Genomic DNA, 16,927 nt, shown 5'->3' with positions numbered 1-16,927 from the left:
GCAATGTAGCTAAAATGTTCAAAACAGCCAAGGTAGAATGGCACAATGCAGCATCAACTGGTGCCAGGTAATTATAGTTTGTCATCTATATCAACAACTTGGATGAGGATGTACAGGGCACAAAAAAATTCAAGTAGCAAGGAACCACCATAAATTTCTGGTAAATATTGATAACACAGTGTATTCTGGTTGACTGGGATACATCCACCCCAGCACATTTTGGCTAAATTAGCATAAGTTTCATGGTAATAGTCAAAAATGTATAAAAAAGACAAACTATCATTTAACTTAGTAACAAATTATGTATTTACATGAAATACATAACAAATTAGGACAATAATACTACTACAGTACTATAAAACTGTAGTTCCTAATAGTTATCAATGGAGGAAGTCATCTGCAGTGTAGACTGCCATGTTCTTTTGCTCGGTGTAAATGTATCAGCACAGACAGGTGGTGCAGATAATGGACTGCCTTCATACAATGTGTTTGACAAAAGCATTCTCCAAATCTTCGTTTTCATTGTAACATTTAAGATGATTGTTGAAACCTTCAAATTCTTCATAGTTCTTAAGGTGAAGTAGTGAAATCATTTCATTTTCACTCCTAGTTGTTTCTGGCATCTCCAAGTCTGAATGCGTGAAACCGCAGAGAGCAAAACAGTTCTGAATTGTTTTGCTGCTTACTTCTCGGCAACTGTCAGTGACAAAAATCACTGCTTTTTGAACAGAAACACGTGCAACTCAAGTTATTTAAAAATTATTCAGTCTAGTACGGTATAGCATTGAGCAGCCACATGAGTGCACATGACTGATGCTAGTTAGAAACTTCTGCAACAGCCTCCTGGTCCAATTAAGTGGAATAGTAACCAAAATAAACGAAGGGCATCCCGGCTATTTGTTCAATTAATTTTTGTTCTTTAAGAATTGTCCCAATTAACTGAAATCCAATGTATTTGCAATATGTGCAACTGAGTTGCATCCTCACCCACTCTCCCTCTCTTCAAGAGTACCCTACCTTCTCTTCCCCTACTATTCCCTGTATTTTCCAGTTTTGGTTTCAGTTATTTCATAATTTCCCACAGAATCAGAATGAGGTTTAATATCACTGACATATGTTGTGAAATTTGTTGTTCCACAGCAATAGTAAAGAGCAATACATAAAACTATAAATTGCTGTAAATATATATAAAAATTAAATTAATCAGTAGGACCGGACAATTTCTTTCATCCTGAATTTTTCCCTCACTTATTCAAAACACCCTCTCTAGGTTCCAAACATCTTTTGACACAACACACAAGCATCTTGTCTCCCTCCTTCCCCAAGGCTCAAAAATAACCTAGGTGTCAGCTCTCACTTTTCATCTCAAAATTAGAGAAAGGCTGGCATTTCAGTGTAATACAGAGGAAGTGCTGCACTCTCATGTGTGTCTTGTTTGGGATAAGAAGTTAAGGCAGAACCATCTCTGCTCTTTTCAAGGCTACTATTTGAAACAAGAGTGGGAAAGTGCTCTCTCTTTACCCTAAGATACAAAACACATGAGCAAGACCACTCCCATGTGGCTGGTTTGTCTGTGCAGTCCTATTACACACTGTTTCACTGCAGATGCCTTACTTTCCAAAAGCTTTCTTCCTTTCATCCCTCCTATTCTTTCTTTTCCCTTCCTCATCCTACCTTTGAATATACTAATGCTTCACTTAGCCCCTCAAGCCTGCTGCACTGTTTAGTAAAGTCACAGCTGCTGTGCCTGTAGTCCGACTCCACAGCAACCTTTCTTCCTTTGCAGTGAATAAATTCTTCATTGGCAAAGACTCAGCTTCCATTATACTTTGAGGAATAAAGGTACAAAGACTCATGGCCCATGGAAAGGAACAAAAATGACCTCATCTGTCTAAATACAATAACTGCCAGATCTAGATTCTCCCACACAAAACATCCTCTTTCCATCCACCCTAACAAGAACTCTTTGTTTTATGCTATAACAAGTAACCTGTAAACTCTTTTCTCCTACTACAGTAGATACAAGCCTAATCTGTTCAACTTTCCTGATATGAAAACCCATGAAATTCACATAAAAGTCTTGTAAACGTTCTGGAATTGCTTCCAATGCATTTACATCCTCCCTTGTACAAGGAACCGAATAATGCACACTGTGCTCCTGACCTGGTCTCTCCATTGCACCCTTCTTAAAACATAGCTTCCCAATTTGTGCACTCAGCCTCTCTTATGATAATGAAAACATTCTGTTAGCTTTCTTGATTACTTGCTATAGCTGCATAACAGGGTTCAGTGAATCAAGCATTAGGATACTTGATCCTCCCGTATCACTCCCCATTTAGGCCTTTTTATTTTCACTCTATAAATGGATAATTTCACATATTCTGGCTCCCCCCCTTACCCCTTTCTCTTCTCTTTACCAGTCCAGCAGCTCCTTCTGGTGCCCCTCCTTTCCTTTCTCCCATGATCCACTCTCCTCTCCTATAGGATTCCTTCTTCTGCAGCCCTTCACCTCTTCCACCTATCGCCCCTCAGCTCTCATTTCATTCCCTCCCTCCCCGTCCAACCATCTTCTCCCTCACTTGGTCTCACCTATTGCTTATCAGCTTGTATTCCTTCCCCACCTTCTTATTCTGGCTTCTCCCCCCCCCCCCCGCCCCTTTCCAGTCCTGATGAAATGTTTATTCCTATCAAATCACTTCTTTGCCAGTATGTGAAACAGACCAGAATTGATTGTGGTTCAGTGCCAAGCATAAAACACAGGACAACACCATAACAGACAACACAATAGCAACCAACAATTTACAAGACAATAGTGCAAACAACCGTGAGCAAATAACACAGTGCAAATATCAATAATTAGACTTCAATAAATGTGAACATATGAACAGACTCAACAATTATCAACAGAACAAGGAGAGCAGGAAGGACCATTTAATGGACATTGTACAGGGACAGTTAGGGTATTACAGCTGAGTGAGTTTTATTGAAAATGTAGATAGCTGCACGAAAGAAGCTTCAGAGATGTTGAGTAATCCTGGTGTTGATGGACCTGTAGCGTCTCCTGATTGCAATTTGGTGAATAGGTGACTGCTAAGGTGGGTGGGGTCAGCAGTAATTTTTCCAGCTCTTTTCCGGAAGATGCTGCTTCACCTGCTGAGTTCCTGTGCTTGTTCCAAAGAAACGCATACTAAATGCTGGAGAAACTCAGCAAGTCAGGCAGCAACAACAGAAATGAATAAACAGTCGACGTTTCGGGCTGAGACCCTTCTTCAGGACTGAGAAGGAAGAGGAAGCTGCCAGAATGAAAAGGGGAAAGAGGCCAGCTGGAAGGTGATAGGTAAAGCGAGGTGGGTGGGAAAGGTCAAGGGATGGAGAAGAAAGAATCTGATAGGAGAAGAGAGAGGACCATAGGAGAAAGGGAAGGAGGAGTGGACACGGGGAAAGTAATAGGCAGGTGAGAAGAAGTAAAAGGTCTAAGTGGGGAACAGAGGAAGAGGGGGGAGGGCTGGGGAATTTGTTTATCGGAAGGAGAAATTTATATTCATACCACCAGGTTGGAGAGTACCCAGAGAGTATATAAGATGTCGCTCCTGCACTCTGAGGGTGGCCTCATTTTGGCACAAGCGGAGGCCATGGACTGACATGTTGGGATGGGAATCGGAATTAAAACGTCAGGCCACCAGCAAATCCTGCTTGTGGCAGATGGTGCAGAGGTTGCAAAGAGAGAAAAAGAGAGAGGAGGTTGCGCTGGGAGCACCAGGCACAACAGACGACCCCAGCAGATACACAAATGCTGCCTCACCCAGGAGGATTGTTTGGGGCCATGAATGGAGGTGAGAGAGGAGGTGAATGGGCAGGGGTAGCATTTAGGTCACTTGCAGGGCTGCATTTGTTCCTCTGGATCTCCAGCATCAGCAGAATGGAGGGGCACTGAGGAGTATGGTAAAACAGACCCCTTTGTTCTACCACACTCCTCAGTGCCCTATCATTCACTGTGTGAGACCTACCCTGGTTAGTCCTACCAAAGTGCAACACCTGCACTGCCTGCATTAAATTCCAACTGCCATTTTCAATCCATTTTTCTAGCTGATGCAGATCCCTCTGCAAGCCATGATAGTCTTACTCGTTGTCCACTACACCCCCAGTCTTGGTGTCATCCACAAATCTGCTGATCCAGTTAACCACGTTATCATCCATGTCACTGATACAGATGACAAACAACGACAGACCCAGCACCGATCCCTGTGCCACTCCACTAGTCACAGGCCTCCAGTCAGAAAAGCAACTGTCTACTACCACAAGGAAATCTGCAGATGCTGGAAATTCAAGCAACACACACAAAATGCTGGTGGAACGCAGCAGGCCAGGCAGCATCTATAGGGAGAAGCACTGTTGACGGTTCAGCCCGAGACCCTTTGTCCTGACGAAGGGTCTCAGCCTGAAACGTCGACAGCGCTTCTCCATATAGATGCTGCCTTGCCTGCTGTGTTCCACCAGCTTTTTGTGTGTATTGTCTTCTACCACTCTCTGGATTCTCCCACAAGGCCAATGTCTAATCCAATTTATACCTCACCTTGAATGCCGAGTGTCTGAACTTGCTTGACCAACCTCCCACGTGGGACTCTGTCAAATGCCTTGCCAAAATCCATCCAGAAAACATGCACTGCCTTGCCTTCATCAACTTTAGATAGATACTTTATTGATCCAAAGGAAATTTCAGTGCAGCATTACAAGTGCACAGATACACAAATATTAGAAGACAAGAAAGAAAGTGAAAATAAGTTACAAGATTTACAAGGAAAAGATTACAAGATCACCCCCCTGGTTGACTCATTATAGAGCCCGGTAGCCGAGGGTAAGAATGACCTTATATAGAGCTCTTTGGAGGGGGGGGGGGGCAAAATTGCCAGGATTTTCCGTAGGATCCTTTGTTCCACCACAACCTCCAGCTGACTTCTATAACAGAGCCACCCTTTTTAATCAGTTTATTGAGCCTGTTGGCATCACCTGTAGTAACCTCTTTGAAAAACTCTACATAAGATTGGTTAAGACATGAGCTACGATGTACGAAGCCATGCTGACTATCCTCAATTAGTCCATGTCTATCCAGATACTCAAATATCCAGTCCCTTAGAATACCTTCCAATAACACGACTGATGTCAAGATCACTGGTCTATAATTTCCTGGTTCATGTTTAGAGCCTTTCTTAAACAGTGGAACAACACTGGCTATCCTCCAATCCTCTGATACCTCACCAGTCGCTAAGGATGATTTAAATATCTCTGCTCGGACCCTGGCAATTTCTGCACTTGCCTCCCACCAGGGTTGGAGGGAACACTTTGCTAGGCTCTAGGGATTTATCCACCCTAATTTGTCTCAAGACAGCAAATACCTCCTCCTCTATAATTTTACAAGTCACTATGAAGTTGATGCCTCTTTGCCTCATTTCTATGGACTCTGTCCATTTCTTGAGTAAATACAGATGCAAAAAATTCACTTAAGATCTCCCCCATCTCTTTTGGCTCCACACATGGATTACCATTCTGATCTTCCAGAGGACCAAATTTATCCCTTGCAATCTTTTTGCTCTTAACATATCAGTAGAATCCCTTAGAATTCTCCTTCACCTTGTCTGCTAGGGCAACCTCATGCCTTCTGAAGCCCTCTTGATTTCTTTCTTATATGTTACTCTTGCATTTCTTATACTGCATAAGCATCTCATTTGTTCCTATCTGTCTATACCTGCTATTTTCCTCTTTTTTCCCTTAACCAGGGCCCCAGAATCTCTTGGAAACCAGGGCTCCCTAAACCTGTTATCTTTACCTTTTATTCTGACAAGCCCTGTACTCTCAAAATTTTCCTTTTGAAAGCCTCTCAGTTACCAAGTGCACCTTTGCCAGCAAACAGCCTGTCCCAATCCACACTTGCCAAATTCTTTCTGATACCATCAAAATTGGACTTCCTCTAACATACAATCTCAATATGCAGATTAGACAGTGGTCACTAGCTGCGAAGTGTTCCCCTTCACAAATTTTGTGTCATCTGCAGTCTCATTCCCTAATAGATAAAGTGTCGCATAGTCTTGTTGGGATTCCTATGCATTGATTAAGGAAACTTTCCAGAACACATTTGACAAACTCTATCCCATCTAGTCCTTTACTGTATGGGAGTCCCAGTCAATATGTGGAAAGTTAACATTACCTACATTAAAACCTTATATTTCTTGCAACTTTGCAATCTCTCTACAAATTTGTTCCACTAAATCCCTCAGGTGTTTGGGTGGTATGTAATGCAACTCCATTAACAAGGTCATACCTTTCTTATTACTCAGTTCTACCCACAATGCCTCACTAGATGAGGTCTTTCATCAGTCCTGATTGAATACTGCTGTGACATTTTCCCTGACTTATATCGCCACCCTTCCTCCTTTTATCCCTCCTGATCTGTTGTGTATAAAACTATGGAACCCTGGAATATTGAGTTCCTACTCCCCCTGGAGCCAAGTCTCCCTAATTGGCTACAATATCATAATTCCAGGTGTCGATCCATGCTTAGGTCATCTGCTTTTCCTACCATATTTATTGCATTAAAATGTACGCAGCTCAGGGAATTAGTCTCACCATGCTCAACCTTCTGATTCCTGACTTTGATGTTTTAACAACATTAGTCTCCACAACCTCACCACTATCTGTTCAGGTACTTTGGCTCTCATCCCCCTGCAACTCTAGTTTAAACTCCCCAACACCCCATGCAGGACTAGCAAACCTTCCCCCTAGGATATTGGTTCCCATCCAGTTCAGGTCAAACCTTCTCTTCTGTACAGGTCCCACCTTCCCTGAAAGAGAGCCCAAGGACCCAAGAAATTTGACGCTCTCCCTCCTACACCAACTCCCTAGCCACGTTTTAAATAGCATAATCTTTCTATTTCTGGCTTCACTAGCACCTGACACGAGAAGCAATCCTGAAGGTTGTCCCTTTTAACTTAGCACCTAACTCCCTAAACTCACTCTTCCTACCTATGTCATTGGTACCTACGACATGTCGTACCTGTCATTATCATACCTTCCTCACACTCTGTTTGTTCCCCACCTCCTCCACTTCTCTCCTCTTCATCTCATACTCGCCTTTTGTACTCCCTCTCTTCTGTTAATCTCACCCCTCTCCCCACCCTTGCCCTCTGCCCCCAAACTCCTCTCGTCTCCTCACGCCGCCACCACCCCCAGCCTTGCCCTCACTCTGCTCTTGTTCCATCTCCACTCTGCCCATTCCCATTCCCAATACTCACCTGTGCAGTTTTGGTGAAATTCGACATGATGCTAGAAGTCTGTTCCTTGTGCAGCACCCGAACATTTCCGGGGAAGAAACGTCGCCGGAAGTCTTCGTTCTCCAATTTTAAGCCCTTATTATTACATTTCCAGGTAGGAAAAGGAACCCGATATATTTAATGGGGTTCTCGACCGAAATGCATTTTGCCGACTTTTGCTTGAATTAACATGCCTGTTCCGTGTGTAGCAGCGAGGTGGGGTGAGGAGCCCCGTTGTCCAGCCGGACCGGTTAGCGGTGACACAGAGGCTGGACGGGAAAAGCGCGCGGCGGGAGTAGAGGCGGTGAATGGTCGTTTGGTCGTTTGGTCGTTTGAATCTCAGATTCTCTGCGCCCCTGGACCCGAGGATCAATGGGCCATTTAAACCTTTTCTTCAGACTCCTCCCCCGCCAGGATTAGAGGATCAGATGGGGGTTTAGTCCTCTAGCTCAGAGTTCCCCCTCCCGTTTACTCCACACCGCTAATACCCCCACCGCTCCCTCCCTGAATTTAGCAAACTTGTCATTTCTTTGCCACGGTGCAGCTCCTTGCTCTGGGGCGAGTCAGTGTCTCGGAATTTAACAACCTTGGAACAGGAGCTATTGCAGAAAGGTCGCATTCCAACTGTGAGACGAGGAAATCTTCAGCTTGGTCATTAAATCAGAAGGTTTATTGAAGACTGCTGCATCTTTTGGATATAACTGGGAAACTTAAGAAGATATTGAATGACACATGGTCAAACCACTATGATAAAACCTGGACTTCTAAATTCTTTGTGCATTCACTTTATAACAAACAATCCTTATCAAATCTGACAATGGATCGATATGTACTATTAGCTGTTTGGAATTATAGAGATGAGCAGTGTGAAGATGAAGAGTTCGTTGGTGAGTCTTATTTATAAGTTGATCCATCAGTAACCCCTTTGGATACTGCTGGGGTACGGCAGTTGCAGCCAGGTCAGTGGCAATGTGGCCAGCTCTGACACTCAGCAGGTAAAGTCATACGGAGCAATACTGATAGGAGACTCAATGGGGGAAAGCAGTAGATTATGTGGTTATGAAAGAGATGCTTTGTTGCCTCCCAAAAGCTAGGGTCAAAAATGTTTCAGAGAGGCTACAGAACATTCTTAAGGAGGAAGAGTGGCACATTAGCACCACTGACATAGGCAGAAAGGGGGAAGAGCTCCTGTGCAATAAGTAGAGAGCGAGGGGGAAAAAAAAAGAAGCTGAAAAGCAGGACCTCAAAGATAGCAATCCTGGATTACTCCTTGTGCCATGTGATAGTCAGGACAGGAATAGGAAGATAGAAAAAGTTAATAAATGGGTAAGGATCTGGCACAGAGGGGGTGGGTAGGGTTTCAGATTCTTTGATCATTGGAACCTCTTCTGGGGTAGGGGTGACCTGTATGAAGGGTGTATTGCATTTGACTCTAAGGGAACCAGTATCCTGGCTCAAAAGTTCGTTTGTGCTATTTGGGAGAGTTTAAGCTAGTCTGGCAGGGGGACGGGACCCAGAGCACCAGGTCAAAAAGTGACGGGATTGAGAAGAAAGTAGGTACCATGACCTTGAGGAGCAGATGGGGTGGATGTATTGAATTGTATATATTTTAAAGCTAGGGGTATTTTGAGTATGGGTAATGAACTTAAGACCATGGATCAGTTTACCTGTCAAGGCTACTCATTTTGAACCACAATTGAGAATGTTCCTGAGAGTTTGCAAGCAATCAAGAATTTTGATAGTATAGTAACTATGTAATATCAGATACACAGTGGATTTCGGTTAATTGGGACCGGTATGTTTTGGCCCAATTAAGCAGCTGCCACAATTAATCGAAGTTTCATGGAAATAGTTAAAAATGTATAAAAAAGACGATCTGAGTAACAAATTGTATTTAAATGAAATACAGAACAAATTAGGAGATTATCAATAGCACTACAGAACTATAAAATTGCATTAGTTCCTAATAGTTATTGCTGGAGAAATTCATCCAGTGTATGTAATAAACCAAATCAGTGCTGACACCTAGTGCAAGGACTGCCTTCATGCAGTGCTATCAGCAGTTGCATCCTCCAAATCTTCATTTTTACTGTAACATTCAAGATGATTGTCGATACCTTCAAATTATTTGCTGTACCTAACTTGTTGAGACAGTGAAATTTCCCACTTCCAATCATTTCTGGCATCTCCAAGCCTGAATACTTGAGACCACAGTGAGCAAAATTGTTCTGAATTGTTCTACAGCTTATTTCTAACAAGTATCAGTGACAAAAATCACTGCTTTTTGGACACAAACACATCCAATATTAAAAACAGTTCACTCTAGGCACATTGTCATATCGAACAGCCACACAAGTGCATGGGACTGATGCTGGTTAGAACCTATTCAGCAACAGTCTGCTGCCCAACTTAAGCGGCGTCGTGTCCCAAATAATGTTATTTTCTCAATTAGTGTTTGTTCTTTAAGAGTTGTCTTCAATAAATGCCTGCCCAAATTAATTGATGGCTCATTTAACTGGAATCCACTGTATAATGATTGACTTTGCTAATAGGGAATTATATATTTTGTGAATTAAATGGGTTTTCTAGTTACTATATCAATGAAAATATTTTTATTTAGTATGGAGAGAAATGAGAAATTATTCAGTGATCTTTTAGAAATTAAAGTATAATGAGACCAACTTAAATATGAAATGCCTGCTCAGAAACTGTAATTTTATGAACTAAAGATGGATCAACTAAAACATGTCTGCCAAAATGGCTCGCCGTTTCCGCGCTGTCTTGGAATATAAATACAGAATTATGCACTGATGCTTAGGTTACCAGTGATGAACAGTGCATTTATTCCTCCTGCTGCCTTTATCCGAATTTTCTACAGCATAGTGAGCGGCGCAATGACACAATTGCTTCTCTTTCGAGTTGCTCTCTCACAGCTCCTGTGACCCTGGGGTCAATGTAGATCTCTAGTGCCGTGTGTTTGAGCTTGCATGTTCTCCTTGTAACTGTGTTGGATTTTGCCTGGGTTGTCCAGTTTCCTCCCAAATCCCAAAGAAATGGAGGTAGTCAGGAGAAGGTGAGTTTTTTGTCGTAGGTGCAAGTGCCTCAACTGGCTGGTGGCATCAGTGCTGGACTTTGGAGCGAAGGCTCCCAAGTTCAAATCCAGCTGGCTCCCTTTCATGCTTCGAGCTAGCAACTTGGCCTTGTAAAAGTTAGAAGGCCTGCTAAAAAAAAAGCCGTCCTGACAGTGTCCCGATGACTTCATTCAGAGTTAAAGGCTTTATTCTTCTTCTTCCTCAAATGTCTCAATGCACATATATATGTACACTTGCAACAGCATCACAGGCACTTAATGCCATTTAAGTAGCCTTTCGAAAAACTTGAGGTGGTTTATTATTGTCATGTGTACTGAGATACAGTGAGAAGCTTCTCTTGTACACTGTTCATACAGATCAAAGCATTCTACTTTTGTTTCAAGCATTGAAGTAGAAACAGAATGCAGAACAGCTACAGGGCAAGTGCTATGTAGATAAACAATAAGGTGGAAGATCATAACGAGGTAGACCTGTGTCCATCTTATCTTACTAGTTATAGCAATCATATGACAGTATTATAACAGCAGAGTAGAAGCTGTCCTTGAGCTTCTTGGTACCTGCTTTCAGACCTTTGTATCTTGCCCAATGGAAGAGGGGAGAACAAAGAATGTCCAGGGGGTGGGCTCTTTACAGTTGGCTACTTTACAGTGGCAGCACAAAGTATAGACAAACTGCATGGAAGGGAGGCTAATTTCCATGATGTCCTGAGCTGAGTCTGCAATACTCTGCAATTTTATCCGGTCACGCACGAGACAGTGGACCAAATTAGATGCAGCAATGAAAATTGGTAAGGGTTGATGAGGATATGCTAAATTGCTTTATCCTCCTGAGAAAGTAGATGCTTCAGTGAGCTATCATGACTGGAGTCTACGTGGTTGGACCAGGGCAGGCTATTGGTGATATTCACTCCTTGGAATATTGATGTAGAACAGAACATGTGCTCTGCTCCCCTTCCTGAAGTCAATGATTAGGTCTTTCATTGACAGTGAGGGGAAGATTGTTGTCATGACACCATGGCACGAAGCTGTCAATCTTCTTCCTGTACTGCAATGCATTATTTGAGATAGGGCCCAATATGGTGGTATTATTTGCATATTTGTAGATGGTGTTAGAGCAGATTCAGTCCAGGATCCAGTTGCAATGGGAGGTGTTGATTTGCAGGATTCAGAGTTTGGTGATAAGTTTGCTTGGAATTGCAGGCAGAGCTGTAGTCAATTGACAATAGTCTGACAGATGAGTCTTTACTGTCCAGATGTTTCAGAGATGAGTATAGGGCTGGTGTTGTCTCTTGGCATCTCCTGTGGCTTTACAGAGTTCGTATCCTGATTTCTTGTAGAGGTCAGTGTCACCTGATTTCAATGCTGCAGACCTAGGCTAAAGTGGGGAGCAGCTCTCCCTGTTCAACCATGGCTTCTGGTTTGGCTGTGCTTAGATTGTCCTCTGGTACACAGTCCTTAACATAGCAGCTGATAAAGCCCCTGATGATGGTTACATACTTAACCAGGCTGAGCACTGAATCTTTGAACATTCACCAGTCTACTCACTGAAAGCAGTCACATAGAAGCTCACTGGTTTCGTGAGGCCAGCATTGTATGGTTTCCTGTACTGGATCCTTCCATTTCAGCTTGTCTTTGTACGTAGGGACCAGTAACACAGTCTGACTTACCAAAGTATAGATGGGTGGATGTGACACAGTAGGCATCTTTGATGTTTCTATCTTCTTCTTCGGCTGTCCATCGATTTTGATGTTGACTGTACTGAGAGTTTAGTCTCTGCTGGCACGTTTATGGGCCACAAGACCAGCGTTGGATCGGCACTATCTCCCACATTGGTCGCATTTGTGTTTTGACTAATCTACCACCAAATGTCTGTGTTCATGACCTGCTTCGTGTTTCTTCTGCCTTCTCTCCTCGATAGCTGGGATTGACTTCTTGACAATGCAGCGCCAACTTCTGCCCAAATATCTTTCTCCCAGGTGTTGACATTCATGTCAGTGTTCTTCATATGGCACTTGAGCACATCTTTGTAGTGTAGCTTCTGACCACCATGCTTCCTCTTTCCTTCATGTAGCTCACCTAGAAAACAGCTGTGGGTAAACAATCATCGCTCGTTCTTGTGACGTGACCAGTCCAATGCAGCTGAGAAGCTGTGATGAGCAATTCTACGCTGACTGTCCTAGCACGTTTGAGCACCTCCACATCTAGTACCCTCTCTTGCCGCTTGATGTGTAATATTTGGCGTAAATGCCTGAGATGTGTCATGGTCAATTTCTTGATGTGCTTCCGACACAATGACATCGTTTCAGTTGAATAAAGCAGAGTTAGTAAAACAGCTGTGTTATACACTTTGACCTCAGTTGCCATTTTAATGTCAAGGTGAGACCAAAGTCGCTTCTGCAAAGCATCAAAGACTTTTGTAAACACGAGGAAATCTGCAGATGCTGGAAATTCAAACAACACACACAAAATGCTGGTGGAACGCAGTAGGCCAGGCAGCATCTCATCTAAAAGGAGAAACACTGTTGATGTTTCGGGCCGAGACCCTTCGTCAGGACTTTTGTAGCTGATTGAATTCTCTCAACTTCCAGATCTGATGAGTTGGTGTTGGTCACAGCGCTTCTGAAGTACATGAAAGAGTCAGGACATTTCAGCGCTACCCCATTGACTGATATGACTGGGTTGGGTCTCACTGGACTACACATTTCTATAAGGCAATGCTCAAGGGTGGGACAGGAGATATGCTGGTAGAATTTTAGGAATACATTTTTACAGTTGGCCTGATTGAAGTCACCGACAATAATGTAAAGGGCCCCTGGGTATCCTATTTCAAGTCTAGTGACCACAGAGTATAATTTGTTGAGCACAGGCATCATGTTTCAGATAAGATGTAGATTGTGATCAGAATGGCTAAAATGAACTCCTGTGGAGCTGGTCTATTTATCGTGTTAACACTTTACCTTTAGATATCCTAAACTGAGTTAGCAGAAGCCTGCTAGAATCATCATGTCTGAGCACCACGAGGGGGTGATTAAGAAGCAGACCCCCCCCCCAACCCCCCCACCTCTAACATTACCCAAGGATGCCATATGTTCCCTCTGGTGAACTGTCTTGCCCTCAATTTGAATAGTAGTCAGGTGAAGGAGGTGTACAAAGCACACAGCAGTCCTCAGTTATGTTTGGTAGGTCAGTCAGTTCTTCATCATTGTTCCTAATGGCCTGGATATTAGCTAGCAGCATGCTGGGGAGAGGGGTCTTCAGCTTCAAACATCATCTATGTTCAGCCTTGAGCATAAATTATTCATAATTTTTGCAAGAAGGAACACAGTTTAATTTTTTAGTGCAAAGTGATAAACTGTAGAGTTTGATGTTTTGCTAATTTGTTCAAGAAAAGAAAGGTTCAGGGGATACACACAAATTGCTGGAGGAACTCAGCAGGCCAGGCAGCGTCTGTGGGAGAAAAAGTACAGTCGACTAAAATGTTGTTCGAATCTTCAGCATCTGCAGATTTTCTCTTGTTTGTGAACGGTTGAAGGGGGTAGCTGTTCTTGATTCTGGTTGTATGACACTTCAAGCTTCTGAAACCTCCTGTAGCTGCAAAAATATGGCATGTTAGGCATGGCATGGTAAGTAGGTTAATTACCTAGTGTGTAGGAAATGGTACCATCTGGAGTTAGTTGATGGGAATGTGGGAAGAATAAAATGTATGATTAGTTTAAATGGGTGCTTGATGGTCAGCATGGAGTCGGTAGGCTAAGTGGCAAGTTTACTTGCTGTATAATTTGGAGGGTCTGTGAGCAGGAGTAAGAAGCAAAACATGAATATAAGAACTTCAGAATTAGAAGCATTTGGGACAATAACTTCTTCAGCTCCACCATTCATCAAGATTTGTCATAACTTGTACCTAAGCTCCATTTTCCTGCGCTAACCCTACATCTCTTGATTCCTTAATGGGATACCTGCTGTTCTTTATCTTAAATGAACATGAGGATTGAGCTTCCATAGCTCTGAGATAGAGAATTCCAAAGATTCACTACCCTTTGAATGAAATTTCTTCTCGGATTGAGTTCCAATTAGACGACCTCTTATTCTACAACCCTTAGTTTTAGGCTTTTCAGACAGGGAAGTGCTGTCTCTGCATCCACCTTGATGTGATCTGGAAAAATTTATAGATTTGAATGATATCATCTCTTATACAGAACTCATCTCTTTATCTCCTTATTTGGCAATCCTACCATTCCAGAAACTACAGAAATAAATGGTTGTTGCATTCCATCTTTGGGAAAGTCATTCTTTGCAAGATAAGGAGACGAGAATAGCACAATTTGTACCATCTGCAGAGTGGGAGATTGCAGAGTGAGTTGGACTTGTGAGTTGGTTCCTTGTGGACTTTGCATGCCTGTTTTAATTAGTGAGTGGGGCCTGTTGGGACTTGTCTGCAGGATGGGAGATTACAAAGTGAGTTGGAGACTGTTTTTTGTGTTCTTGTAAAGTTTCCTTTAACTCTAACATGGGCAGGGACCCAAAAGAAAAGTATGCACAAGCCTTCATCTGAGTAGCCTCAACTGATGTTGTCCAATCTCAGGAAGAATGTCTGGCCTACAATTACAAATATCTGTTTTAATATGTCAAAACCGAGAACGAATCAGAGCATAGAAGTACTTAATCGGCACATACTTCTTCAACCCATTCAAGGCTAAAATAGCAGCAATCATCTCAGATGTGAATACTGATACTTTGATAATTTTTTAAATACTCATAATGTCTGTTTTGCATATATTACTGAACTTCCTATACCACTGCAGTTCATTATGGACTTTACGCATTAGTTTAAAAAGCGAGCGAGGCTTGTCTATGGAGCAGGAAATGGCTGAATGAGTTCCATGTGCACTTTATGTGGCAGTTTTAAATAGTAATGAGGGTTAATCAATGAGGGCAATAAAAAGAAGCGAGGTTTAAGCAGAGCAGTCATTGTAGGAGTGGACCAGTGTTAGAATAGTCAGGGTTTGGCTCAACAGGCTTGAGCATGACCAGGTGCAGGCTGGAACTTAAGCTTGAGAAGTTAGAGGCATAACAACTGTATGCAGGATGGTAGTTCAGGCAGTGTGGTATGTAGGCAACACACACAAAATGCTAGTGGAACACAGCAGGCCAGGCAACATCTATAGGGAGAAGCACTGTCGACGTTTCGTGCCGAGATCCTTTGTCAGGACTAACCGAAAGGAAAGAAAATAAGAGATTTGAAAGTGGGAGGGGGAGGGGGAGATCCGAAATGATAGGAGAAGACAGGAGGGGGAGGGATAAAGCTAAGAGCTAGAAAGTTGATTGGCAAAAGGGATACATAGCTGCAGAAGGGAAAGGAACATTTGACAGGAGGCCTAGGGAGAAAGAAGGGGGGAGGGGAGCACCAGAGGGAGCTGGAGAGCAGGAAAGGAGTGATGGTGAGAGGACAGAGAGAGAAAAAAGAGAGAACAAGGAAAAAAGGGGGGAATAAATAAATAAGGGATGGGGTAAGAAGAGGAGGATGGGCATTAATGGAAGTTAGAGAAATCAATGTTCATGCCATCAGGTTGGAAGCTACCCAAACGGTATATAAGGTGTTCCTCCAACCTGAGTGTAGCTTCATCTTGACAGCAGATCAGAATGGGACGTGGAATTAAGATGTGTGGCCACTGGGAGATCCTGCTTTCTCTGGCGGACAGAGCGTAGGTGTTCAGCGGAACAGTCTCCCAGTCTGCCTCAGGTCTCACCAATATATAGAAGGCTGCACCAACAACACCTTATATTCCATCTGGGTAGCCTCCAACCTGATGGCATGAACATTGATATCTCTAACTTCCATTAATGCCCCTCCTCCCCTTCTTACCCCATCCCTTATTTATTTATTTAATCCTCTTCCCCCACCCCCTTTCCTCCTTCTCTCTCTCTCTCTTTTTATCTCTCTCTGTCCCTCTCAATAACTCCTTGCCTGTTCTCCATCTCCGTCTGGTGCTCCCCTCCCCCTTTCTTTCTCCCTAGGCCTCCCATCCCATAATCCTTTCCCTTCCACAGCTATGTATCCTTTTTGCCAATCAATTTTCCAGCTCTTGGCTTCATCCCTCCCCCTCGTGTCTTCTCCTATCATTTCGGATCTCCCCCTCCCACTTTCAAATCTCTTACTTCTTTCAGTTAGTCCTGATGAAGGGTCTCGGCCCGAAACGTCGACTGTACTTCTCCCTATTGATGCTGCTTGGCCTGCTGTGTTCCTCCAGCATTTTGTGTGTGTTGCTTGAATTTCCAGCATCTGCAGATTTCCTTGTGTGTATGTAGGATGGTAATTCAATGTTCCTTCTGTGAGATGTGGGATTTATGAGTACCTATCAGTCTCCCAGATAACTATATCTGCAGGAAGTATGCCCAGATTCAGTTCCTGACTGACAAGGGCAAGGAACTGGAGCTGGATGTACTCAGAACCATCTGGGAGGATGAAAACTTTATAGATGAGTTTTACTGTGCTGGATGTGCTGACTTCGGATAATAGATGGGTGACCACCAG

General features: G+C 43.1%; 2 protein-coding genes across 4 annotated transcripts in view; one reads left to right on the top strand and one right to left on the bottom strand.

Annotated features, from left to right (window-relative positions):
- Positions 1-7,430, bottom strand: part of mrpl13 (mitochondrial ribosomal protein L13) — a 110,444-nt gene extending 103,014 nt beyond the window's left edge. The window contains exon 1 of one of the 2 annotated variants that reach the window (XM_059973117.1): positions 7,287-7,430. In XM_059973117.1, coding sequence (XP_059829100.1) covers positions 7,287-7,313 — 27 coding nt within the window. In that variant the 5' untranslated portion in view covers positions 7,314-7,430. The remainder of the gene's footprint in view (positions 1-7,286) is intronic. The other variant, XM_059973107.1, reaches the window with a different exon arrangement.
- A 155-nt stretch (positions 7,431-7,585) lies between these two features.
- mtbp (MDM2 binding protein) overlaps positions 7,586-16,927 on the top strand; it is a 101,281-nt gene continuing 91,939 nt past the window's right edge. For both annotated transcript variants that reach the window (XM_059973099.1, XM_059973088.1), the window contains exon 1: positions 7,586-8,191. In XM_059973099.1, the coding sequence (XP_059829082.1) occupies positions 8,122-8,191 (70 nt within the window). In that variant the 5' untranslated portion in view covers positions 7,586-8,121. The remainder of the gene's footprint in view (positions 8,192-16,927) is intronic.

Source organism: Hypanus sabinus, chromosome 1, assembly GCF_030144855.1.
Source record: "Hypanus sabinus isolate sHypSab1 chromosome 1, sHypSab1.hap1, whole genome shotgun sequence".
Lineage (NCBI taxonomy): Eukaryota > Metazoa > Chordata > Chondrichthyes > Myliobatiformes > Dasyatidae > Hypanus > Hypanus sabinus.
Note: the sequence above shows the minus strand (reverse complement) of the source record. Positions and strands in the feature narration are given on the sequence as shown.